At 44.5% G+C, this 24,873-nt stretch overlaps 3 protein-coding genes across 3 annotated transcripts; all 3 read left to right on the top strand.

Moving 5' to 3' along the window:
• The first annotated feature begins 283 nt into the window (after positions 1-283).
• LOC125774862 (uncharacterized) lies at positions 284-2,723 on the top strand. The gene is made up of 2 exons (XM_049445253.1): positions 284-393; positions 1,305-2,723. The coding sequence occupies exons 1-2, from the start codon at positions 313-315 to the stop codon at positions 2,721-2,723; spliced, it is 1,500 nt and encodes a 499-aa protein (XP_049301210.1). The 5' UTR covers positions 284-312.
• Positions 2,724-7,046: 4,323 nt separating this feature from the next.
• LOC125760453 (uncharacterized) lies at positions 7,047-10,647 on the top strand. The gene is made up of 5 exons (XM_049420632.1): positions 7,047-7,132; positions 7,278-7,410; positions 8,071-8,193; positions 8,257-8,561; positions 9,060-10,647. The coding sequence occupies exons 3-5, from the start codon at positions 8,072-8,074 to the stop codon at positions 9,818-9,820; spliced, it is 1,188 nt and encodes a 395-aa protein (XP_049276589.1). The 5' UTR covers positions 7,047-7,132; positions 7,278-7,410; position 8,071; the 3' UTR covers positions 9,821-10,647.
• Positions 10,648-11,215: 568 nt separating this feature from the next.
• On the top strand, positions 11,216-23,222 carry LOC125766465 (protein virilizer). Its single transcript, XM_049432902.1, has 4 exons — positions 11,216-11,577; positions 12,563-17,556; positions 17,634-18,502; positions 18,602-23,222. The coding sequence occupies exons 1-4, from the start codon at positions 11,518-11,520 to the stop codon at positions 19,246-19,248; spliced, it is 6,570 nt and encodes a 2,189-aa protein (XP_049288859.1). The 5' UTR covers positions 11,216-11,517; the 3' UTR covers positions 19,249-23,222.
• The last annotated feature ends 1,651 nt before the right edge of the window (positions 23,223-24,873 follow it).

The following is a 24,873-nucleotide window of genomic DNA, read 5'->3' as shown; positions in this document are numbered from 1 at the left end:
AACATTGTAGATTTATTTTGCTTAGCTCGGACTTTGGTTAACTCAGATTTCATTTGTTACCCTCGGCTCTCTGCGATCTTAAACATTTCCAGAGTTTTTTCTTATTTTCTTTGTTTAAGTTTGATCTTCGTTCCCGGTGACCGTGTCGCGTTACTTCTCGCGTGTTTATTCAAGTGCATTTAGTTTATGTGTAGCATATGACTTTATTTATACACCTTTGGCAATCGACCTTATGGAATTGTTAATTGGGTTGCCGCACACACACATGAAGAGGCGCAGGAGCAGACCGCTTAGGGAAGGCAAGGAGATTCGATGTTCGACTATCGACGGGAGCAGAACGACTTGGTACGATACTACAATTGGCGACGAGGATTTTGGATTCGACTCGAAAAGGTGATGGAAATACAGAGTTTTTTCTCCTGTTAAGTGGAATGTATAATGTATTTTGTCAAATAAGCGAATAGAATAGTAAAAAAAAATTGTGATCAGACAGTGCATAAGTTTGTACATTAAGCAACAAGTGTAACAAAGAGTGAGGTTATGACAAGCGTCGGTTTCGGTAGCACGCGTGAAGTTCTCGGAAACCGTGGTGAAATGGCGAGTATGAACTGGATTGTGCATGTATATAGATTGTTGGCTGAAATGGCTCAACGTGAAAGGCGGAAAGTTAGCAGCGTTATTTTTTGGAAAACGTGTAGATATTAAAACATGAACATAGAAAATATGAAGAGTGGCGAAAACGATTCGAGTTTTCCCAGAACGATCACATGGCGGAAATCAATGGATTTCTCCAGAAGAAGCGCGAGAATTGTTTAGAATTCTCCGGGTTTATAAAATGGAGGTTGGCAGAAATCAGTGGATTTCTCCAGAAGAATGCGAGAATTGTTTAGAATTCTCCGGGGCTGTGCAAAGGAGATGGCGGAAATCAGTGGATTTCTCCAGAAGAAGCGCGAGAATTGTTTAGAATTCTCCGGAGTTGTACAAAGGAGGTTGGCAGAAATCAATGGATTTCTCCGGATGGAGTGCGAGAATTACTTACAATTTTCCTTGGAACGATATTATCGGAGGACACTAAACGTGTCATCGGGAAAGGTAGCGAGGATTGTCAGAAGCCTCGAATGTGTTAATGGTAATGGTGGTTCATCGAGAAGAGAATAGAAAATTGATTTGATCAATTTTGCCTGTTTGTTGCATGTTGAGTTGAACACTAATCTGGACACCTTTTTAGTTTGGTTTTTTTTCCCTTGTTGTGGAAAAATGTTTTATTGTGTTTTTGTTGTTGTTGTTATTTTCTTGCATTGCAGATGCAAGAAGTACGACCAGTGCCACTGTTCCAGTGCGACAAAATTGAAACGGCGAAGTTAGCAACAGAATGGAAAAGTTGGAAGGAAGCCGTTGAATGTTACTTCGCGGCATACAAGGTAACAGATCAAGCGGAGAAGAAGGCAAAGTTGTTACACTTCGGAGGACCGGCACTGCAGCGGGTATTTAGAAATCTGAAAGACCATGAGCACGTATCATTAGTAGTACTGGAAACCCGGTGGTACGACCATGCAGTCGAGAAACTAGATGAATTTTTCGGGCCGCAGAATCAAACCACCACGGAAAGACGGAACTTACGAATGATTAAACAAAAACCAGGCGAACGATTTGCCGATTTCATAATCCGGCTTAAACAACAAGCCAATCAGTGCGGATTCGACAAATACGGCGATGAAATCGGTTCAACGTTGCGGGAAATTTATCTAACAGATGCAGTAGTCGAGGGATGTTCCTCAAACGAGGTTCGACGAAAAATTTTGCGTAAGGATTTGGCGTTTTCCGAAATTGAGGACATAGGAGTTGCGCAAGAAAGCGTAGAAAGTCAAATAGTGGAAATGACAGCTGGTTCACCATCTAAGAAAATTTTCAAAGTAGAACAAGGAGGGAAGAAAGGAAAATCCATGACAGCAAGCACAAATACCACGGAAACAAGACAAGGTGCAGGCAAGCATAACGGGAAAGGTTGTTTCAATTGTGGTCGAGTAGGACACTTTGCGGCATCCTTCAACTGCCCTGCTCGTGGGAAAGAATGTAGAAACTGTAAGAAGATCGGTCATTTTGAGCAAATGTGCCGAAAGCCCACGGAAAAGGGCCCGATGAAGCGTCAAATAAGAGCAATTGATGAATCGTCAGAGGCAAAACAACCGAAAATGGAATCAAATGATACAAAAGCATATTATGCGTTCTATTCTGGAAATGAATCGAACGTAATTAAATGCTTACTTGGAGGAGTGTCCTTAGAGATGTTGGTTGATTCCGGTGCAGATGCTAACTTGATCCCAGGCGAAATATGGGAGAAATTAAAAACAGAAAATGTTGCGGTGGTTTCATCAACGAAAGGAAGCTCGAAGATCTTGCGAGCATACGGAAGCCAAAATCCACTTGTTATTTTAGGCACTTTTGCTGCGGAAATCGCAGTAGCGGGCAAACGAACTCAGGCCGAGTTCTTTGTTGTAGAAGGAGGACAACGTTGTCTACTGGGTGACAGGACGGCTAAACAGCTGGGTATTTTGAAAGTTGGCTTGGACATAAACAGAGTAGAAGGAAAACCGTTTCCAAAAATGAAAGGCATAACAGCAAAGATCAGGATGAACCCGCAGGTCATCCCAGTATATCAGCCGATGCGACGTATTCCCTTACCATTGGAAGAATCAGTTGATCGAAGTTGGATGGAATGCTGAAACGGGATATAATCGAGATAAAAACAGGACCAACGACTTGGGTATCGCCATTGGTCGTAGTAGGGAAGTCAAATGGTGAGCCTCGATTGTGTCTTGACTTGCGAAGAGTCAACGAAGCAGTATTAAGAGAACATCATCCGATGCCTTCGGTTGACGATTACTTGGCAAAGTTAGGACATGGACGGTTGTGGAGCAAACTTGACATCAAAGAAGCATTCCTTCAGGTAGAACTGGACGAGGATTCACGAGACATGACAACTTTTATAACTCGACGTGGTTTGTATCGGTTCAAACGGCTGCCATTTGGTTTGGTAACAGCTCCAGAGCTGTTTCAAAAGGCAATGGATGAGATTCTATCTGGTTGTGAAGGGACAGTTTGGTATCTTGATGATGTACTTGTTGAAGGCAAAAATCTGCAAGAGCATGATGAACGGTTGAATGAGGTGCTGAGTCGATTGAATAGTCGTGGAGTCGAATTAAATTGGGAGAAATGTCAATTTCGGGTAACGGAATTAGATTTTTTAGGACACAGTCTTGGGGAAACTGGAATTATGCCGGCAAGAAGCAAAGTTGAAACTATTTTATCATTTCGGGAGCCACAATCTGAAGCGGAAGTCCGTAGTTTCCTCGGTTTGGCAAATTACTTGAATAAGTTTGTACCAATGTTAGCTACTCTTGATGAACCATTACGCCGGTTATTGCATAAGGATACAAAATTTGAGTGGACCAAGGAACAAGCAAAGGCATTCAATGCCATAAAGGAAGCTATGGGAAAAATTGAGAATTTGGGATTTTATAAAGTCGAGGACCGAACCGCAATAATCACGGACGCTAGTCCGCATGGTTTAGGTGCTATGCTTATCCAGTTTGACGAGACCGACTGACATCGAATTATCAGCTTCGCATCTAAAGCGTTAACCGACACAGAGCATCGTTACTGTCAAACAGAGAAGGAAGCATTAGGCATTGTTTGGGGTGTGGAGCGTTTCCAATATTATCTACTAGGAAAACCATTCGACATATTCACGGACTGTAAGGCACTGAGTTTTCTCTTCTCAAAACGATCTAAACCGTGTGCGCGCATAGAAAGATGGGTATTGCGGTTACAAGCTTTTGATTACAGGATTAGGTTTTTGGCGGGAAAAGATAATGTGGCAGATGCTCTATCTCGGTTACCAGTACAAAAAGCGAAGCCATTCGATCCATCAGAGGAAATATTCGTTAGGGAAGTTGCTACACATGCGGCAAACACTTCGGCGTTGAATTGGCGGGAGATAAAAGCAGTAAGCAAAGAAGATGTAGAAACACAAGAAGTATTAACATTATTGACTACGGGAGAAATCCAAAAATTACCGATAGAATACCGCGTGATCGCCAACGAGTTATGCGAACTAGAAGGAGTACTTCTACGAGGAGATCGAATTGTTGTTCCATTAGCTCTAAGGGACCAAGTTCTTAAAACCGGGCACGAAGGACACCCAGGAATTACTATGATGAAAAATCACTTAAGATCTCATGTTTGGTGGCCAAAAATGGATGGCCAGGTAGAAAATTTTGTGAAAAGCTGTCGAGGCTGTACACTGGTAGGGGCTTCGACAAACCCGGAACCACTACAAAGAAGCAAATTGCCTGTTGCTCCTTGGCACACAATTGCATTAGACTTTCTTGGTCCTCTACCAGAAGGTCAACATATATTGGTAGTGGTTGACTGTTATAGTCGATTTATGGAGGTGTGCGAAATGAACACGACAACTACACGGGATGTTATAAAAGAGTTATCAACAATGTTCAGTCGGTATGGCATCCCAGTGGTAATGAAAGCAGACAACGCTCCCCAACTTAGTGGAGAATGTACTGAATGGACGGAATTTTGCGAGACAAATGGTATCAAATTAGTGAATACCATTCCCTATTGGCCTCAATCGAACGGAGAGGTTGAAAGGCAAAATCGTTCGATTTTGAAACGATTGCGAATATCGCAAGAACTTGGACGAGATTGGCGAAAAGAACTGTACATGTACATACTGACATACCATGCAACCAAACATCCGACAACAGGAAAATCTCCGGCGGAAATAATGTTTGGACGGCGAATTAAAAGTAAATTGCCTTCAGTGTCATCATTCCAGGAAGACCCGGAAGTGAGAGATAGAGACATATTGGTAAAAGAGAAAGGGAAGCAATATGCTGATAAAAGGCGGAACGCGCAGGAGAGCTCAATAGGAGAAGGTGATCATGTTTTGGCAAAAAGAATGCGTAGATTGAACAAATTAGATACGGAATTCAGCAATGAAGAATTTATTGTTCGCCATAAAAAAGGTACTGATACGATCATTCAGTCAAAGGAAACAGGCAAGGAATATAGAAGAAGTTCAGCTCATCTTAAAAAGATAGATCATGATTCTCCAGGCAATTTAATGCGTTCGAGTTCTCTTACTGAGATCATCCCGGATTCGGGACAAAAATCGGATAAAACAGCATCTGAATCAGGTCCATCCAAACGGTTAATACAACCACCATTGAGGCATCGGGACTATGTATCGCATTAACGTTTTCATAATAATACCTGAACTATAACGAAGTAATAACGAACTAAGGAAGAAAAGATTTATATTAAGTGCTTAATGGAATTTTATCAATAGAATTATACACAGATTAAAAATTATATAAAAGGGGGGATTGTAGCATATGACTTTATTTATACACCTTTGGCAATCGACCTTATGGAATTGTTAATTGGGTTGCCGCACACACACATGAAGAGGCGCAGGAGCAGACCGCTTAGGGAAGGCAAGGAGATTCGATGTTCGACTATCGACGGGAGCAGAACGACTTGGTACGATACTACATTATGCTACAATGGTTCCCTTTTTATTTATTTGTTTATTTTAAGATCGCTTTTGAATTTTGAATAGCGTTTCTTCGCGTTGATCCTATACTGCGGTCCATGCTGAGCATGTTCTTCATTATTTCCGTTCCATCGAACTTCTTGCTTTATAACTACGTAGTCTTGTTTTAAACAGTAGGTTTGATTGTTTAAATATAAAACCGAACGAAAAAGCATGCTGATTTGGCTAATTGGATAACCATGCGTTTTCGATCTACGCCGTTTTGAATCCGAAAAAGATGTGAATTTTTTCTTATGCTTTAGCGAAGTGATACGGCAAGGAGACAAACCGTTTGAAGAAATTGTTCTAGATAAATAATGGACGGTTTTGTTATATCCTTTTTGCTCTCTTCCTTCTTGCCTTCTGCCTTCGGACAGGTTGTTGGGACCTTATCTCGTTACTTTTGTAAGGTTCCAACAACCCCTATTACAAACACTACGGAACTTTGACCGACCAATGGTCACACTATAGTGGAGATACATAAATCAATAACATTTGCGATTTAGTGCAAAACGTTGTTTTAGCTTTATTTTCCGCAATTACAGATAAAATCAACATTCAGTTACGAGATAATCTTCTTGTTCTCTTCTTATTCTTCGTCCTTTTCTTCTTGAACTTCGATTTCGGTGTGACAGCAAAAACATCAACGATGTGATGACCAAGGTATCAATATCAACATTATCAATGCTTACTATTGTCAGCATAAAATGAAAATCTATGAAAAAAAACGTCTGAATGTGAATAAAACTTACGTTAAATAATAAAAACATCATTGTAAACAGAGGTTCAAGTAGATTTTCACCGTAATATGTAGTAAAAATGCTTTAAAAACACATCAACTCTTCGACACAGTGCTGTAAACCGACAAGCTGAGTCCGTCCGGATTTCTTTTGTCGATTGGGAAAGGAAACTCGGTGGTTGTCAGTTGTCTGCGCATACAAATATATGCATCATCTATTTTCAGCGCAACTGTCACAATATAAAAATCCAAGATGTCGATGTCAACAAAGCCCATTACGAGACCACATTACTCTACCAGACATTGAGAAGACACCCTTTTCCGGGCGGGTTTTAGGATTTGTCATACGCTCACGCTGAACGGACGATTTCCCGTTTGTTTTTGCGCCATTTACCCTGCCAATAAACACGATCAACCAAACAACAGTGAAACATCTGTATCCCGGAAACGATATCAACATTTTCCCACCGTGCGGTCGACTGCGAAGGTAAATCAGTGTGCCATATTTTCTGCTCTCGCTCTCTGCCCTTTCCCGTGGTGTTCTTTGTTATGGTGACATTTTCGTGATTCGCGCTTAGCATTTTTCCTTCCGCTTTTCCCCTTGTGTCCATCTCGTACTGTTGTGGGGGGGGTGGTTAGTTACTCAATCAGAATCCCTCCCACTCTACGATTCCAGCGCGTGAGCTGATAACGCGAAGTTGGTAAACAAGAAATTACGTTTCGCAGCGGAATCAAGGCCAATGCCATCGGGGTTCTACACAGTTTGACGGGTTGTGTTGTGGGTGTGTTTCGAGCGTTTTGCGAAGCAATATTGGACCGCATGTACGCAGTGTCCCGCAGATTAAATGCGTTGCGAATTAGAAAGGGCGCGTGTGTACTGTCCACCGACTGAAACAACTAATCAGATTTTTTGTTTTTGTTACGCAGAAAGGCCAAATAAGTTTGGTTTGGTGAAACCTTGCGCTTCGGTGGTACTAAATTGCAGGAAAAAATTATCTACCGTTCCAAAAGCAGCCAAAAGAACTTTTCCCGCAAAACGGTTAACCCGAATTGGAAACAAGTATGTACAATTATACTTTATGAACATGACGCAAAATTTATGGATCGTTACAATTAAATTTCGCCTTCAATTGTAACAAGCGGCACAATAACTCGTACAAGGTTTTGTCACAAATTCCATGGTAAAACCATTCCAACCGGACAACCGACTAAAGGATTTCCCCCCCCACGTCTCGAAAGTACACTAATTTGCTCTTTGTTTGTTTCGGCAGCAAACCGTACGGAGCAAACATCATTGAGAAATGGGTCAAAACCTGGTGGAAACGCAACGCGGTTAGTTATTTTTAAAACGCGATTTTTGCGCGTTTCGCAGTTGCAAACATCCTCATCCGCGCGCACGGGTGACTAAGACGGAAATCGTCTCCGAGCAAAACGCGTATCCACCATGAACCGGGGGGGAAAAACTGAAGCAAAAAACAAAAAACAAAACAAAAAAACGTCACATCTCATGTGCGTCGTAGTCAGCGGCCAGCAAACAAGTCTTGCGCGAAATGCGTCAACTCGTTGCGCCCAAAATGCCCTTTGTCTTGACGTCTTGATGCCCCATCTTGTTGTTGTTGTTGTTTTGCGATCTCATATCGTTCCATTTATCGCGACCGACCGACCGAATTGACGAATTAGTGCAGCAAAGTTTCACTTACCGTTCGCTTTACTTTTGCAGCATGCCGATGTTAAGGGAGAAGATGGCCAAACTGGCCGGCGGTGTACAGCAAGGCATCGCGTGGTTTAAAGCCGGTGGCATCATCAGCCCGATGGTACTGATCTACGTACTGCACATGATCTGGTAAGCATTTTTGCCAAAAAAGTGTCGTAAATTGCATTAATCACACCTTCCCTTCGAACGTAGGCCCGAATTTCGACCATTCAGTATTGTGTTTGTGATTGCGATTGGATTTCTCTGGGATCGTCCAGTAATGGAACAGCGGCCATCAATTAAAACTTCCCCATTGGGTGAGATTTGTTCCAAAGTTTGGGAGCTTCGGACGACCCGACCGATCAGTACCGTGGTGGGCAGTGTAGCAGGCCTGCTAACGCTTATCTACCTAGTTTGTAACGTATTGCCGCTGTGGTTGTCCCTGGCAATGGCCGGTTTGCTCGTGTACTGGGATCGATGGCAGCTTAGCGTTGCAGGTACGTTCAGCAATCCACCAAGTGAGTATAACGTGTGTGTTTTTTGTTACATTTGTTTTACACCTGTTTCCAGCTACGTTCAAATATCGTGCCATCTGCCTTAAACCGCATGTCGTCTGCTTCAAATCGCGTGCCACTACGTTCGAAATTGACAGCTGCTTGGATGCATGTTTGTTGTTTGTTGACAATTTGCCTATTTTTTACCCGTTTGATGAAAAATAGATTCAAAATGCAATTAATCCATAGTTTATTCGTTTAGCTATCGAAAACCGATTTAAAAAAATGCAATATTTGCGAATCATTTAGCAAAAGTGTTTGTTTTGTTTTGGTACGGCAATGCCTTCAGCTGGAGCTGTCAATTTCGAACGTAGTGACACGCTTTTGAAGGTGATGGCACGCGATTTGAAGCAGACGGCATGCGGTTTAAGACAGATGGCACGATATTTGAACGTAGCTGGAAACAGGTGTATTATCCAACCCCCATTTGGTACGTACTACATCCTGCGTGTATAATTCAAGGTTTGCGCGACACAATGACAGAGCAGGAGATTGACGAGTTCGTGCCCGAACTGACGGAAGTGAATCGCGTACTGTTGCAGGAGGTCGGTGAGCAGGGTGCCGACATGAACCCCTTAGCGGAAGGATTTACATCCGGTGCGATCGGCAAAAACAAAGCCGAAGAAGATGAAGAACTTTACCTGAAAACGCTCATACCGGAGGCGAGCAGCAATGATTTTGAATCGGCCGAACTGAGCGGTTCCAGCAGCGATGAATTGTTCTGCCCCGAAGGTCCGGTGGTAAAAAAGACACCATCCGGACGGTTACATGCGAAACATCACGCGGAAAAACCGATCGAGTTCAAGAGCAGCCATTTTAATGCGAACAGCTCGTCCGACTCGGATGACAATATGTCGCGGGGTCTTTGCTTTAATGACGAAAGTGATGGTGTGAGTCGACGCACCGCTAACAGCAGGCAGCAACCGGACGTGATGATGATGATGAGTGCCGGCAGCCTCGCCAGCAGCGTCCTGATGGACACGATGTGCAAACGCTTGCTAGACGTTGGTGCGCTTCAGCAGCAAACGCAGCAACCAGGCAGCTTACTTCAGTCGGTTGGTTTCGATCAACGAAATCCGCTGATCGCCTCGATCGGTAGCACGATACAGGCGCTACGGGGGCAAACGGTACAAGTGCCGGAAGAGGAAGACGACGAATCGACCGATGCGGACGAGGATAGCGATTTCGAAATGCTCAACTCAGAGGAACTGAACAATTTATGAGCATGAGGCTCTGCTTGCCAGGGTTTGTCAGGGCGTACGAGGGTAGAAGTAATGCGTTCGAAACGCATGTGTTGGAATCTTTATTTCCAACGTTTTATTTTTTTTTTGATCGCTTAAGTTGTTACCGGTTTGACCCTGTTGCCATCCCCAGAAAAAAGGGCTACCGAAGTGCCCTTTTTATTTAATTATTTGAACTATGTGTTATTTTTTTTAATTTAATCAATCTAGTATTTAAACACCATTTTGCCGCGGATCCATCCGTACTACCTTACACTTCTATTACTTGTTCAATTAAAACACTATTTTATCCTACACGGCTAAATGGCGGAACCAAGGCAGAAAGGAAGCGCGTTTAAACAAAAAAAAAACAGAAATAATTTATCTTACCAGATTATGTTAGTGTGACTAGTTTGCAACTCTACATCGAATGTAGCAGGTAACAAACGTAACCGTTTTTAAAAAGCATATTACGAAAACACAGCAGATTGTGTGTTGGGTTCAAGGATATTATTTTGAGTGTATAAAATTTAATCATTTTATTTCAAATTTTAGCACCAACGTGCGCGTTCGTGGACGATGCTCAAATTTGCGTTTCGACCGGATGGGAAGACAAAATTAATTTAGCAAAAAAACAAAAGAAAAAAAGCATTACATGCATGGATGATACGCGTTTGGCCCGATCGGTTCTCGGCGATCGTTACCGGAGTTTAAAAAAATGTTTTCCAGTCTAGTCTAACTTTATTATATGAGTGCAAACCAAGAAATGTATCGTATGAATTTACTCAAACAGCAGTAGAACTAGTAAAAAAAAACATTGTTGGACAAAACATACGTGTATGAAATGTGATATAATTACATCAGCGAAGTAAGCTTCTCCAACGGAGTGCTAATAAATGTTAAAAAAAAATGAAACCTTTAAAGTTTACAAAACGATGGAATTCTTTTCTACAGTGGTGATTTTGTTCCAGTGTCATACAAAAAAATTAAAGCTTCCTTTTTATACTCTTTTTCATTCTGACTATCCTCTGCTATTTTTTACAGCATTAAAAACAATTAGGAAAAAAAGAAACTGTCTAGATAGCAAACGATTATAATCATTTTTAGATTTTCAACGTCGCTCAAGGAAATAACTGTCATTTCAAAAATATCAAGAAAACTCTAAGAATGAATTTCTCCTATAGATGTCGCTTCAGTACAGAACCCGTGCGAGGTGTGATCAAGCGCTTCTAAATAGATAATTTCTCTGTTTAGTTTATTTGAACAGAATTAAATACAAGTTGGTATTGTTTCTTCAATGTGTTCCGATTGTTGATATTTAAAATTGAAATAAATCTCGTACGAATTGTGTTCAGATTAGGTTACTTGGGAATCCATCTTACCCACCTCACATATATGCATATTGGTTGTGACGCAGGGAAATGTCGCTGTCACAAACCACTTCCTGACCGTACAGCGGGCGTCCCAAAAAAAAAAGCGTCCGTATCCGCATCATCCGCTGGAAACAAAAAGTGTTCAAAGCGAACATTTTCGCTCCATTCAACCAGTGACATTCGTTGGGGAAATATCGTGTGATCTAGTAGTTAAATCACAGGTTGAATCAAGTGCCGCAATAGCAGTGATGTAGTGCAGAGTGCAATAAGAAAGTAACTGCATCTTGGTGTGTGTTCGCGCAGGGCGTTTGATAGATTTGGCAGAAGATGGAGGTCGAACTACCGGAGCTACTGTTTTTCGATACGTTTTCTCACGACACATACGAGGTAAGCATAAGCCGTTATGTAGTTTTCGAAGCAATTTATCCATCGCGCCGGTTCCCAAAAACCGAGAGGAAACCTCCTGCTGCAAACGCCTTATTACCCCGAACAGTTTTCCCATACGCATACACGTAAATGAGCACCGTGAAGCGAAATGCTAACTTAAGGAAAGAAATGCACAAAACTTGTACTGCGAAGTAATTTACCGGTGTATTCAAAATGCTAAGCTTAACAAATTCCACAACTGTTTTCCCTGTTGTAAAGTATTTTTTAAAATTTGTTCTAAAAAAAACTTCCTGATGCGTCATTGTTTTTATGGCCCTTTGTGCTTCGATGGAATGCAAGGTCTCACGTTTCGTATTGTATTGATTCGTCATCCATCAACCATTCCAGTACAACATCTACCAAAACCAATACAGATACAGCGCAAACGGCGTCCAATAGAAGAAACAAATAATAACAAAACTAACCCGCAACACCGGTTGTTGGTGCAGTGAATAAAAAAGTGTAAAAACTAAGCTAAACAAATTCAACAAAAGATGCTAGTTGGTTTAAAGCATTATTTCTATTTTGCTATAAACTAATATTTTCGTGATACTGAATGAGATTTATTGCTTTTGTGCCTTTACGAAATGCAATGCCTTTCCACGTTCTTGGGCATATGATTCATCAACTATCAACCATTTCAATACGATACCGACATACCAATACACGTAGCTGGATGTGGCAAATGGCGTCCAGTAAAGGGAGAAAACCCTTCATGTAATTCAGCAACAATAAACTCTGCTTCGTATGCAAGCGAACAGCACTAAAGCACACTTGGTAAGAAAGCAATAAAACGGGATGCTAACATGACGGTCATACACAAAATGGATGCTGTACAGACGATTCTCCAGCGAGATGTGGTTGGTTATTTTGAGCTTGCACCATATTTTAATATATTTTATCCTTAATTCTCTTTTAACACACCCTTCGAACAACGGATCAATAGCAAAACCTGGATCTGGTGCAGTTTCCGAAGCCGGTCTACATTACGGAGGTGCGCATCATCCCGCTCGGGGCACGCGTTCATGCGGACTTTCCGGGTGGCGTACGGTTGGGTGCCACCAATCCGTCCAACTTCCACATTCAGCTGTATGTAAACGACCTGGGCAAACCAGGCGCACCGATCTTCGAGAGCCTCGGTGAGCTGGAATACAACCAGAACAATTGCATCCATCTGCAGTGCAGCACCGGTACCGGGCCGGGCGATGAGTTCGTGCGTCGCATCCCAACCGATGGGTTGGTGCTGAAGGGTTGGTACACAACGATGACGCTTGCTGTGTACGGCATCCTGACGACCAGCATCGCCGAACCGATTGTGTCACCGCGCGAAACAACGCCACAGCCGAACGAGCAGTTGCTCGTCGTACCGGACCATCATCATCATTTGCTGCATCATCACCATCACCTGCATCATCATGGTGCGGGTGGTGTAGGCATTGCGGAACCGTCGTGTGGTGGTGGCGATTGGATACAGGAACCACCGTTACCGGGGCTGGTGACGGCCCACCCAGCGGAGACGGTATTTGTTCAGAAAGAGTATCCCGAAGATGATAGTGAGGATGCACCGAAGGATCCGCGACCGTATGCACGCCGGGCAGCGGCAGCAGCTGCTGCCGTAATTACCCATCCACTGCCGGCAAGTGCAGCAAGCCCACCGGAACCCATTTACGAACCACTGGAGGCGGGGAAAATATTACCCGGAGAGTGTGACCCACCGTTGCCGGAAAAACGCTCGAAAGCGTGCTTACCTTCGGCGCGTCCAGTCGAACCGGTGGTACCGGCGTACGGATACGAACGATCACCCCGTACAAGGCGCCACAGCAGCCGGGATGAGTTTTCATCTCGCTCGCCAAGCCTTTGCAAAGATTACGGTCCAATAGTGGGGAGCGGTGGAAGTGGAAGCGTTGGGTTGAGCGGTACCAGCGGAGGAAGCAAACAGCGCGAACAGTGGTCACGCAGTCCGGACTATGGTGAACAGCAGACAGCTCCACCGTCCCATCCCCCGCTGCCACCACCGACTCCTTCCTCCTCGGGTTCGGTTGCGCATCGCTCGTCAAGGCGGTTGCGCAGCGGTTCGTTCGAACGACTCCGTCGTGAACCGTCGTTCGAGCGGATGGAGAAAGAGGACCGACGGCCCCGTCCCAGATCACCGATCGATTCACCGAGACGGCCACGCTCACCCGATCGTAACGAATCATCACCGGACGAGGAAGAGGTGGTCGACGATGTCGAGGACGTGGAAGACGATCTCGATGACGATATCGAAATGGACGGTAGCTTTCATCGGGCGAACGGCGGCAAATATGGTGGCAAGCGCGGCATCCTTATGATGGAACCGTCCATCGAAACAATCCGCCAGCAACAGCCAGTACAGTCGGCAAAGCAGCATTCATCCTCCAGCCGTGGTTCGTCGCAACATCCGCATCAGCACCATCATCAGCATGCCCATCATCACTATCAGCATGGGCACGCACATCAGCATCATTCCAGCCAGCATCAGCTACCATCCCATCATCACCATCATCCGCAACAGCAGCAACCGTCGGAACGTGTTATCTCACCACCACCGCAGGTGCATCTTCCGCCGGTATGCGATACGGTATCCGCTACCATTACACCGGTAGCGTCCCCAACGACGATGCTGATCACGCGGGCCACCACCATACCGGACGAGGATGCCATTTCCGTGACGGAACAGTTCGAGCCGATATTGAGCGATGAAGAAATACCGGAAGATTTTGACTACGAGCAGGATGGTGGGGTTGGTAGTGTTGGTGGTGGTGCAGCGGTAACGGGTGGACACGCTAGCGCCGGATACGATCCAGTCGACGAAGTGCTTAACAAACAATTCGATCCATTCTCGATCACACTCGAACGTTACGTTCATCCCAGTACGAAGGGTGAGGAACCGGATCTGGTCCGTCAGCTTGGCCACGGCGAACAGAAGCTGATGCGTCAGTTAGAGCAGCTGCTCGGTCAGAGCCGGTACGGCCGTGAGGCAACCGCCTCATTCGAGCAAGAAAGTGCCGAATGGAAGGAACGATTCGTTGACTACGCCGAACAGCTCGTGCACGTACTGGGCCAACTACTAGCGAAAGATGACGTGCGGGACGCTTTCCAGCAGCAGCTCGAACGCTGGATACTTTCCCAATGGCCCGGCGTAACAGATCGGCTCGTTAACTGCATCTGCGTCGGGTTGGATTTCGAGCGTGCGATGGTACAACCGCAACCGGCGTTCAAACTACGCCACATGAAGAGTGGCATCCGGCTGGCCGAATTTCTCGGCCCGCACGAACCATTCGTTGGCCTGCTGCTGCACACCCAGGACCATTTCAATCTGTTCGATCGGCTGCTGGGATTGTACTCCCAGCCGCACATGGCACTTTCGATCAAGCTGATGATAATACGCACCATCTACGCGTGCTTGGATACACGGAACGCGATCCATTACTTTCTGTCCCCTTCGTACAACGGGTATCAGATACTGCTCGATCTACTGCAGGAGAATCCATCGACGCGTATCAGCTTTGCGCTCAAGTCGTTGCTGCGCAAAATTTCACTGTACGAAAATCTCGAACTCATTCACGGTACGATCGAGCAGCTGTACGTGCGCGCTGGGGAAGCGGACCGGAAGGAAAGGCAAACGACGGAACGGCACACCAGCACCGATCAGGAGCTGCTGGAACTGTTGCGTAGCGCCCTAACCGAGTTGACGAGTGCAATTTCGCTGCACGAAGTGTCGCTGGCGCAACCGAAACGGTTTCTACCGGTGTCGGCCAAGTTCGAGATACACAAGGATATTGCATCGTCGCTGAATGTAAGCCGTACCGTGGTGCAGTTTTTTAAGATACACCGGCTGGTGGAATCGATGGTGTTGCTGCTCGATCTGCACGTTACGCCGCCGGCGTTGTGTGAGCTAATTTACAATCTGCTCGCCTGTATGCTGAAAAGCATACCGAAGCTTCGCTACCTGGTTGATTGTCTGCCGTACACGAATCTGTTACTACGGTGGCTTTTCCAGCGGCTGCCAGCGTCGGTGCATCCGGCCTGTGAGGAAGGTCCGGCACAGTTGCTGGTGCCGGACGATATGCCCATTGCCGAACTGTCCCGACCGCAACTGTTGGGGGTGGAGTTGGTGTACAAGGTGCAAACCATCTACCATCTGGATGCAATCGCCGGTACGTGTGTGGTGCGCGACACAATGGCCGGCCCTCGCAGCGCCGACGAGATCGAACTGGAACGGGATCGTTTGGTGGAAAATTTGCACGATCTGTACGAGCTGTCGTGTGGTCCTGGGAGACGTTTCGTCGTGGAGGTACTGTCGATGGATGATAATCTGGCCGTGTTGCTCGAACTGATCGAAAAAGAGCAACGTGCGATAGCGAAGGAAGAGAGCGGGAGTATGCTTACCGCTGCGGCTACCAAGCACAAATCTCCCATCATCGGTTACTGTGTGGATCTGGTTGATTGTACCGTCCGGCATGGTGAAGCGGTTGGCTATCTGGCACAGCACGGTCCGGCACTGCTGGCGCTGGTGAAACAGCACGAACAGTTCGAACCGGGCGTTAGTGCCACGCTGCACGAGCTTGCCGTCTATCTGAAACCGCTCGAACTGCACGATCTGTTCGCGTACATCGATATTGGACCGCTGGTGGAGTTGATGCGCCGAAGTTTGGAGTACGTTACCGCATTTCCGGGTGATCTCATAACGGCGCTCCGATTGGTGCGGCTGCTCGGCATACCACCGTACGACGATTACGAGCAGCCGGGCGGACATGCCGAGTTCAAGTACAAGTACACGCTGCTTCAGTTTTATTCGGCCGACGGTCAGGCGCTGCTGCTTGCCATTTTGGACAAGCTGACGCATCATTTCGATCAGCCCGCAATACACACATCGAGCCTGGCAAGTCAACAGGGTGTGCTGCTAACGCAGCTACTCTGCCCGCTCGTTTACATCCTGCGCAAACTCGTCACCTATCTGATCGAGTGCCGCAACACGGAGTTCCGGGATCTGACGCTGATCGAACCGCTGCTGCGCACCTACACGCTCATGCAGTGCGTACCGATACATTCGGCGGCCGGACCGGACGCACGGCAGGTACAGCGGGAAGCGGTACGGATACTGCTTGCCTACACGCAACCGACACCGCCCGAAGGGCTCGACACGAACAACGTGCATCGCAGCCTGTGGACGCAGATGGTCGGCGAGCTGGTACGGTTTACGCTGGCCGGGCCGAATTATTTCCTGCCCGGGTTGCTGGTGCTGTCGGAGTTGTTACCGCTGCCGTTACCGATACACTGCCGGCAGCCGTTACTACCGGCCGAGCTTAGCCGGCTGATTCAGGAGCGTCAGCTATGGTCCGCTCATCTTCATCCGCAAAGTCCGGCCATCGGGGAATTGATTCAAACGCTCTGTACCTCGAGCTATACGCCGATGCTGGCCGTGCTTAGTCGCGTGTGTTTGCAGCTTTCTGATCTGGCACCGAACATGACGCTACTGATATCGAAATCATTGGCCGATCTGATCGTACAGGAGCAGCTATTACCGGGCGGTTTAGCCAGCACAAGCCATGCACGGTTGGTAAGCTTCCTCGCAACGTTGGTGTGCCATGCGTCGGTGAAGATTTCGGTACTCTCCATACTGCCGGGACGCATCATGGACATACTTATGGGTGTGTTGCTCAACCCGGGCCAAACACCTGCCCACCAGCAAACGCAACAACACATCTACCTAACGTTCCAAAGTTTGTTCGACGCCGAAATAGCGCTCATGTTCGGCGGCGCCATCGATCCCGCGTTGCAGTTAGCCTGTTCGCTACCACCGAAAGACATCATCGAATCGTTCTGTGTTGCGTGTGCAACTAACGTGTCCTGCATAGACATCGGACTGGGTGTACTAATGGCCGCCCTACGCACAATGTTGCTATTAATCGAACACGAGTAAGTATTTAAAATTAATTAATTTTTTTTTGGTTTAACTCTTGTCTTATGCTCTTTTTTGTGCTTTTCCATTGCAGTACCACATACGTCATACTGATGTCGAACATGATGCGCAAACGGGATGGATGGTGTGCAGTGTTAAACAAATTTATGCGCAAAGCAAAGGAAAGTCCAGCCACGTATAGGGCGTTGTTTGCACTGTTGAGTGACTTCTGGCGCTCGCTGGTCACGTTCGAGCACGATGGTTGTGTGAATTTGCCGAAGCGCACGGTAAAACTTCCGCTGGAACAACTCGGCCAGCTGATGCCGCTGTACGTGGAAGGCGATGAGGATGTGTTGCAGCTAACGCTTTCATACGTTGACGATCTTTTGGCACTGTTTGGTACGGGTGGTTCCCAAGAAATGGCGGACAGCAAGGAATGTCCGACGGAGGTGAATGGTTCAGCGACTGATGCAACTGGGCCGGCACAAACAACAACGACAACGGACAGTTTGGTCGATAACCTTACCTTCCTGCAGGCGCAGTTAAAGGCGGAACTCTCCAGCGCGAAGACGTCCCAAACCAAGGTAGTTACAGCCCCGATCGACTGGAGTACGGTTACCGTTGATCCGCTGCCGCAAGCCGAAGGTATCGTAACGCAGTACGGTTCGCGCAGCGTTTACCTGCTGAGCGAAGAGTGCGAGGAACAGCTGAAGGCAACGGAATGGTTCGGTTTCTCACCGTGCGATGACGATCTAGAGCGTGAGCAGATACCCTGCGACCTGCAGGATCTCGCCAAGGTGTGCCTGTCGGGCGACACAAACCTAACAGCGGATTGTAAACGTTTGCTGCATCTGTCCGCATCACCACACTCCAACCGGGACCGTCTAACAACGGCACCGTGCTTCCGGACACGCCGCGTTGAAGTGGAACCGAGCACGGGACGGCCGGAGAAGAAAATTTTCGGTAGTACAATATATTCTCTTTCTAGCTCTGCGTACATTTTGCTTGTAGTTGGCGCTAATTTTTTTTTGTTTTTTCGCTTTCGATGAACCGGTTTTTTAGCAACACCGTTGCGAGGTCGTGGATTTTCGCGCACTCCCACCACCCGGGGTGATCTGTTCCGTTCCCGACCACCAAACACTTCCCGGCCACCCTCGCTGCATGTGGATGATTTTCTTGCGCTGGAAACGTGCGGTGCACAACCAACCGGACCAACCGGGTACAATAAACTATCGCGCGATATCATCACAATCCGGGGCACTAACCGGAGCCGCGGACGTAACTTTCCCGATCGTGGTGCCCGGTCCGGTGGTGGTGGTGGAGCTGGCGGTGCCAACTCGAATGGTAGTGGTGGTTCCGGTGGTAATGGTGGCCACTGGCAAAGTGCATCTAGTGGGAATAGTGGCGGTAATGGAGGGGGCGGTGTTGGCGGTGGTTCCAACTGTTGGTCGTCGGCTGGTTCGTCCCAGATGCACGATGGTGGTAGCGGTGGCGGTAATGGCCCGGGGGGTGGTAAACACTTTGGCCACGGGCTGTCCGGCGGAGGTGTCGGACCTGTCGGTACGGGGGGTGGCGGTAGTGGCGGAGGCGGTGGCAACAGTGGTCACTATCGCGACCCGCCCAGCCATTTCGGTGGTTCGCAACGTTCCCGTTCCGGTCGTGGGTTTAACCGGTACAGCGTACGGATCTATACCCGGCAGCTGAACTGAACGATTCATTGAGATATGGTTGCGCTAAGGTAATGATGATACATTTGCTAACAAAATTAACACGCGTTAGGTTTTAGGCAAGAGCTTGTGCTTAGGTTTTTCATTAAAATTAGTTTCCATCTTTGCTATTGATGGGTCGATTATGAATGAGGTTTTACTACCGTGATTCTTTAGGTATACTAGACCAAATTTCGAAACCATGTAAATCCTGTGTAACTATGATAATTGTGCAATTATTTTTAGGAGAATTCCTTACAGCTTTGTTGTGAATATCAAAGATTTACATTTGCTACACAAAACAGAACATTTTCGAAAATTTTTGCAATATGAATTCAAATAAGACCGCTCATTGCCGTCATTTTTTTTTGGCAAACATTAAGCATTCGTAAATTGTGATAATAACTTCGAAGACTTTGGATTCTCGACCTCTATTAAACCCCTAATGGTAATGCATACTGATAATTGTCGAACCATTCGAAAGTGGATCGTACAATTGATTGCAACCATGCTTTATGTTAGTTTTTAAAGATATATAAACCTTTTTTTTCTTATTCAGATCATAGAATTTAAAGCAAATAATTAGTATTCTTGAGTTTTTTAGTGTTCCCGTAACGATAATATTACTCGCAGCGTAGATTCAGTCAGGCTTCTGATGTTAGGTTTTACACTTTTCCCCTCTTCTTTATTAAATTAACCCTATCCACGATAATTAAACAAAAACAATAATTTTTTGCTACTGTTCCGGCTGCTTTGTACAGTTGGGTAGCCTGGTTGACAGTTAGCAATAGCGTGTAAGGAGGATCGTTTATACGATCTTAGATAAGTATTCAATTTTATTAAAAAGATGGATAGGGTCGATCAATCGTAGTTCCCTTTCTTCACCTTGCCATAGTTCAAGCGTTGGCATAAAAAGAATACAGCGACAGTGATTGATTTAGTTCTTTTCGATCAACAGAAGTAGGGAACGGTGTGAAAGCTGTAAGCTGAAGTTGCTAGACCAGAATACATGTGTCTGTGTTTTTCCCCCTATAACATTATTAACATTAACAATGTAACCTGAATATTTTGGATTAACCTGTACAACGCTCTAACATAAATTCTCTTTTAATACAATCCTCCGAAATTTTGTCCGAAATTATCTAAAAAAAACCGTGTTACTAACCGTGACTAATTAAAATATTAATATTTTGTGCCAACATTTGGTCTATCCTTTCTATTTTATATTTTAATTTAAGCTTTTCTTTATCTTAAGTGTCCTTGGAGACCAACTATGCGTAAACGAAAGGTTATATTTGCTATTGTTTCGGTTCAGTTGTACAGTTCAGAGCCACGTAAACAGATTGCAATAGCATATAAATTGATTATACGTTTTAGATAAGGTTCTTTTGTTTAAGTTTGTAAATAATCACTGGTTTTGGGCTACTCTTTAATTATTGTAATAGGCAAGCAATTGAGAAGGATTTATTCAGATGGAATGTCTAACGAGCAATCCATATTCTCTAGTTTGTTATCGATTCAAAACCTGCTTGTTTTGCTTCGAAATTTAAGTTTATGTTTCACTTTTTCCCATCTATACAAAATTACCTATCCATCTGCAGCTCCAACGCGCGTCCATAAAAAGCACCCTAACTTTGTGAATGTTTCGGCCGCTTTGTACAGACGGCGCGCCGTGACAGAGAGCAATAGCAATGTAAGGTGGATCGTTTATACGATTTTAGGTAAAGCTCTTTAAATTTAAATTAAGATGGATAGGGTCGATCCATCATGGCTGCGGCCTGCTATCAAGCATTTGCATTGAATGCTGTGAGAGTGATGGATTTAGTTTTTCGATTATCATATTTCAAGAAACTGATATTGCAACTTTGCTCTTTTCGGATCTACTCAAGATGACTTTAGTGTCCATTTCACATTAGAACTAATTTCGAAATTCCCGATAAACCTTCAAAATTGTGTATTCATTTCTGAAAAATTTCTGAAGAATTTTCTAAATTCTTCTAAATTTTAAATTTTGGTAGAAACCACTAACAACTAATGCAAATATAGGACATTAGGAAATTGTGAAAGATCCTTCTGAAGCTTTAAACCTTCTACCTCTATTTAACCTAAGTTTTAATTTAATGTAAATATATTTTGCACCAAATACTGTTTACAATACTGCACCGATAGAATGTAATTCAAGTAACGAATACTGTTGTGCTTGTTTTCGGTTGAGATACGATATTACGAGCTACAGCATAAGTGTTAAGTTAATTTTTCTTCCCCTTCCTTTCTCCTGTCCTTTGCGAAATTACCTTATCCAGTAAAATTTATTTCTAGTCAATTCTTGTTCCGGCTACTTTGCACAGAAGTCGAGCTTGATTGACAGATAGCAATAAGATACGATGTTAGGTTAAGTTTTATTACAAAAAAAATTGGATAAGGTCGATCTGTCACGGCTCCATTTCTTCGCCATGCAGTTGAAGCATCGGCAGAAAAAGAATGCTGCGAGTGTGATTGGATTTAGTTTTTCGACATCAACATATTTCAAGAAGTTGCTCGTGCAGCTTTGCTCTTTTGCTTTTCCTATTTCTTTTATGCTTAAGTTCATTTTCCGGATGCTTCACCACCGGATGCTGGGTCACGAAAACGGTGAATTTGCTATTTGTATCGGTTACAACATTGTTGAGCCAGCAAGATATAAAAGCAATAGGAAGATAGATCGTTTCACGATCGATTCTGGATATGTTAGGATTAGACAAGAATTATAGTTGCACAGGGTCTTAATTTATCTCAATGGAGCGCAAGTCGTGTCCATCAGTCTGCAATTCGAGGAAGCTGTTCGGCCAAATACACCCAAAGTCATGAAGAATATCTCATCTGAATCGACCACCTTAGCAAAGACTTCACCATACGGCTACATGCTTCACAAAAATGCAATGATCCATACCATAGTTAGTTTTTTAAAGTAAAATATCGATTTTTTTATCGGCTTTTTCAACACTATTCAAAAAAATCATACTTAGACAGCTTTCAACTACTTGTACAGTGCAATGCACCATCAATAATAGTAGTAGCGGCAACCATTCAACAATCATGACGTTCAAGCGGCACACCAAGGGAAGATGTTGGCCGAAATGATGGGATCGTTAATGTTAAGATAAAATATATGATAACAGTTTAGCAATAAGATAAGGAAAAGTGTGACTATACAATGTTTTGGGTTGGCAAAACATTATATTTAACGTGCACAGCAGTGTCATTCAAATTTGTTGAAAATTCATTTGGCATACAATTTATTATGTGTAAAAAAAAAGTTTCACTACTGCTTCAGAACGAGCGATCAAGAACAAACGAGAAATGCAATCGCAACAAAAGAGAAATGCAATCGCAAAAAAAAGAAAACCTAAAACAAATACACAGCAAAAATGCTGTACATAAGAAAGGAAATTAGCAACAGAATAAGATAGAAAACGAAAATTTTATTACGAAGAAGCAACCTCACATATATTTACATATAATGCCGGTAAATTGGTTTGTTAAATGTCACTTTAGAAATTCATTTTTAAAATTTAAAACAAGTAAAATCTTTACAAAACTGCTGTAAAAAGGAAGAATCTGCTGAAGAATGAAAATAGAAACAAAAACAAACAGGGAATTCAGAAAAATTTACATCATGGAACAGTAAAATAGTATAGAAAAAAACTTTAATTAACCAAAAGTTACAAATTTATAGCAGCGGTAGAAAAAATATCAATCATTTATTTGACATTAGGGAATTTTTATTCTTTTTATTAAACAATTTTCTACACAAAAATGAATTACCGTCATCAAACATATTAAAAATTATTTAATTTCCTTCAAAAGAGTATTTGAAATTACCTTCCGTTAAAGCAATAGATATTTGAAAATAAATATTAACAGTCAACACATACCGTAAGCAGCAGTGGCTTGTATGCTTAACATTAAAACAATAAAAACCGGTTTTAGCACTAGTAGCACTGATATTTGGTGATCCGACCAATAGGAGAAATGTGATTAGTACCGACCGTGCCGCACAATCGATCATACACAACCACACATCTGCTAGATTTGTTCTTGCAACCTTTCGGCCGCCATTGTGCGCGTTCTGCTTCTCCCGTTGAACGCTCCCGCGCTCTACAAAGCGTACGGCAGTGCCTTTTGTTCACACACTTACTACATGCCGCATCTTTGCCACGGTCACGCTGTGCGGTAATAGTGTGTGCGCGAGGCTGCAAGGCGGCACGAGGCGCAGCAGCATCAGTATTCATCGCCATGCGGAGGAAGAAAGGTGCGTAGTGTTGTATCCGTCCGTCGTCCGACGTCTCCGGGTGTCTCTTTGTCATCGTCGTGTGATAGTGTTTGGGCCGCTGATTGAATAATGTGCCTGCTCTAAAACTGTTTCTGATTCAATTACGCGCCAAACAGATCACTTCAGTGCAGCTGACACACGCGGGTACGCGAACACACCCCGGTGTAGGTTTGCGTGCACGTAACACACGCCGCATCATCGGGTGAATTTCTTCTAGAACGTGTACAAAACCGCCATTGGGGAGGAAATGCTGCAGAATGTACAACATAAAAGGGAACGCCAAAAGTGGATGCCGAGAGTAAGGGAGAACGGGGTAAGGAAGCGGGTAAGTAGTAAGTAGAAGATTATTTTTCAACTGGGTCTTCCGCGGGACGCTTTACACGAAAGCTTCGGGTTTCGGAGAAAGGTGGATTGCATGAAATTAATCGTACGAGATTTATTGCGCGTTTGTTTGACAGTTTGCAGTGATTTCGCTGCTGCTCCGTTGGTTGGCTTTGGCAATTGGTTGCGGTATAGTGTCCTGCTTGTCGGCCATTTTGTGTTACGGAAGATATCTATCTGTTAGTTTATGTTGTAGCGGCCGGTGGTAGAGATGGTGTACTTAATACCGCAGGACTATTTGATCCTACTATGGGTAAATTATGTCAAGGACAGCCATTAATGGCATTTGGAATAGTATTGTGCTTATTGAATCTTTTGAAAAGATTCATTCATATGAATCTTCAGTGAAGAGTCATTCAAATCATGAGCCGGCTCCTAAAATGTTTATAAATTGAAATGAATCCTGAAAGATTCATTTTTTTTATTATTCGCTGCCAAGTAAATTAAATTCTAAGTTCTGAGGGGGGGCGGGGGAGGGTGTTCCAAAAGTGAGGGAGGTGGGATGGGCTTACTCCAAAAGTACCGACCGGGGAGTTGAGGAGCCACCACCCTACCACGAAACTCTTAGGATTCATAATTGAATGTGGATTCATGAATCTTCAAAACTAAGATTCAATTCAAAGATTCATTCAGATTCATGAATCTGAATCAAATTCACCCCACACTAATTCGGAGACCTCTTAAGGTTGCCACAAAAATGAAGTTTATTTTATTTTTTTTTACTTCTTAGAAGGGCCAGGCCCTATCAAGATTCATTTTACCACGTAGCAGGATAGTCTGTTCTTGATACGGGGGGTCGGTCCGGATGGGATTTGATTCCCAGTCCTGCCGTGTGGGGCGGCGCCATTTATCACATACACCATCGGGCCGCCCTAATCTTTAAGCATATAAACTAATTCCTTTTAAGAATCTCACCACTTATCGATCGTTTAGAT

The sequence above is a fragment of the Anopheles funestus genome, chromosome X (assembly GCF_943734845.2).
Source record: "Anopheles funestus chromosome X, idAnoFuneDA-416_04, whole genome shotgun sequence".
NCBI lineage: Eukaryota > Metazoa > Arthropoda > Insecta > Diptera > Culicidae > Anopheles > Anopheles funestus.
This window is presented reverse-complemented; position numbering and strand designations above follow the sequence as displayed.

Excerpts from the sequence above, each read along its gene's own strand:
- LOC125766465 (XM_049432902.1), top strand. The coding sequence starts at position 11,518 with ATGGAGGTCGAACTACCGGAGCTACTGTTTTTCGATACGTTTTCTCAC. Across the intron at positions 11,578-12,562 it reads TTTCTCACGACACATACGAG|CAAAACCTGGATCTGGTGCA; the intron begins GTAAGCATAAGC and ends ACGGATCAATAG. Across the intron at positions 18,503-18,601 it reads GCCGGAGAAGAAAATTTTCG|CAACACCGTTGCGAGGTCGT; the intron begins GTAGTACAATAT and ends CCGGTTTTTTAG.
- LOC125774862 (XM_049445253.1), top strand. The coding sequence starts at position 313 with ATGTTCGACTATCGACGGGAGCAGAACGACTTGGTACGATACTACAAT. Across the intron at positions 394-1,304 it reads TTTGGATTCGACTCGAAAAG|ATGCAAGAAGTACGACCAGT; the intron begins GTGATGGAAATA and ends CTTGCATTGCAG.
- LOC125760453 (XM_049420632.1), top strand. The coding sequence starts at position 8,072 with ATGCCGATGTTAAGGGAGAAGATGGCCAAACTGGCCGGCGGTGTACAG. Across the intron at positions 8,194-8,256 it reads TACGTACTGCACATGATCTG|GCCCGAATTTCGACCATTCA; the intron begins GTAAGCATTTTT and ends CTTCGAACGTAG. Across the intron at positions 8,562-9,059 it reads TACGTTCAGCAATCCACCAA|GTTTGCGCGACACAATGACA; the intron begins GTGAGTATAACG and ends GTATAATTCAAG.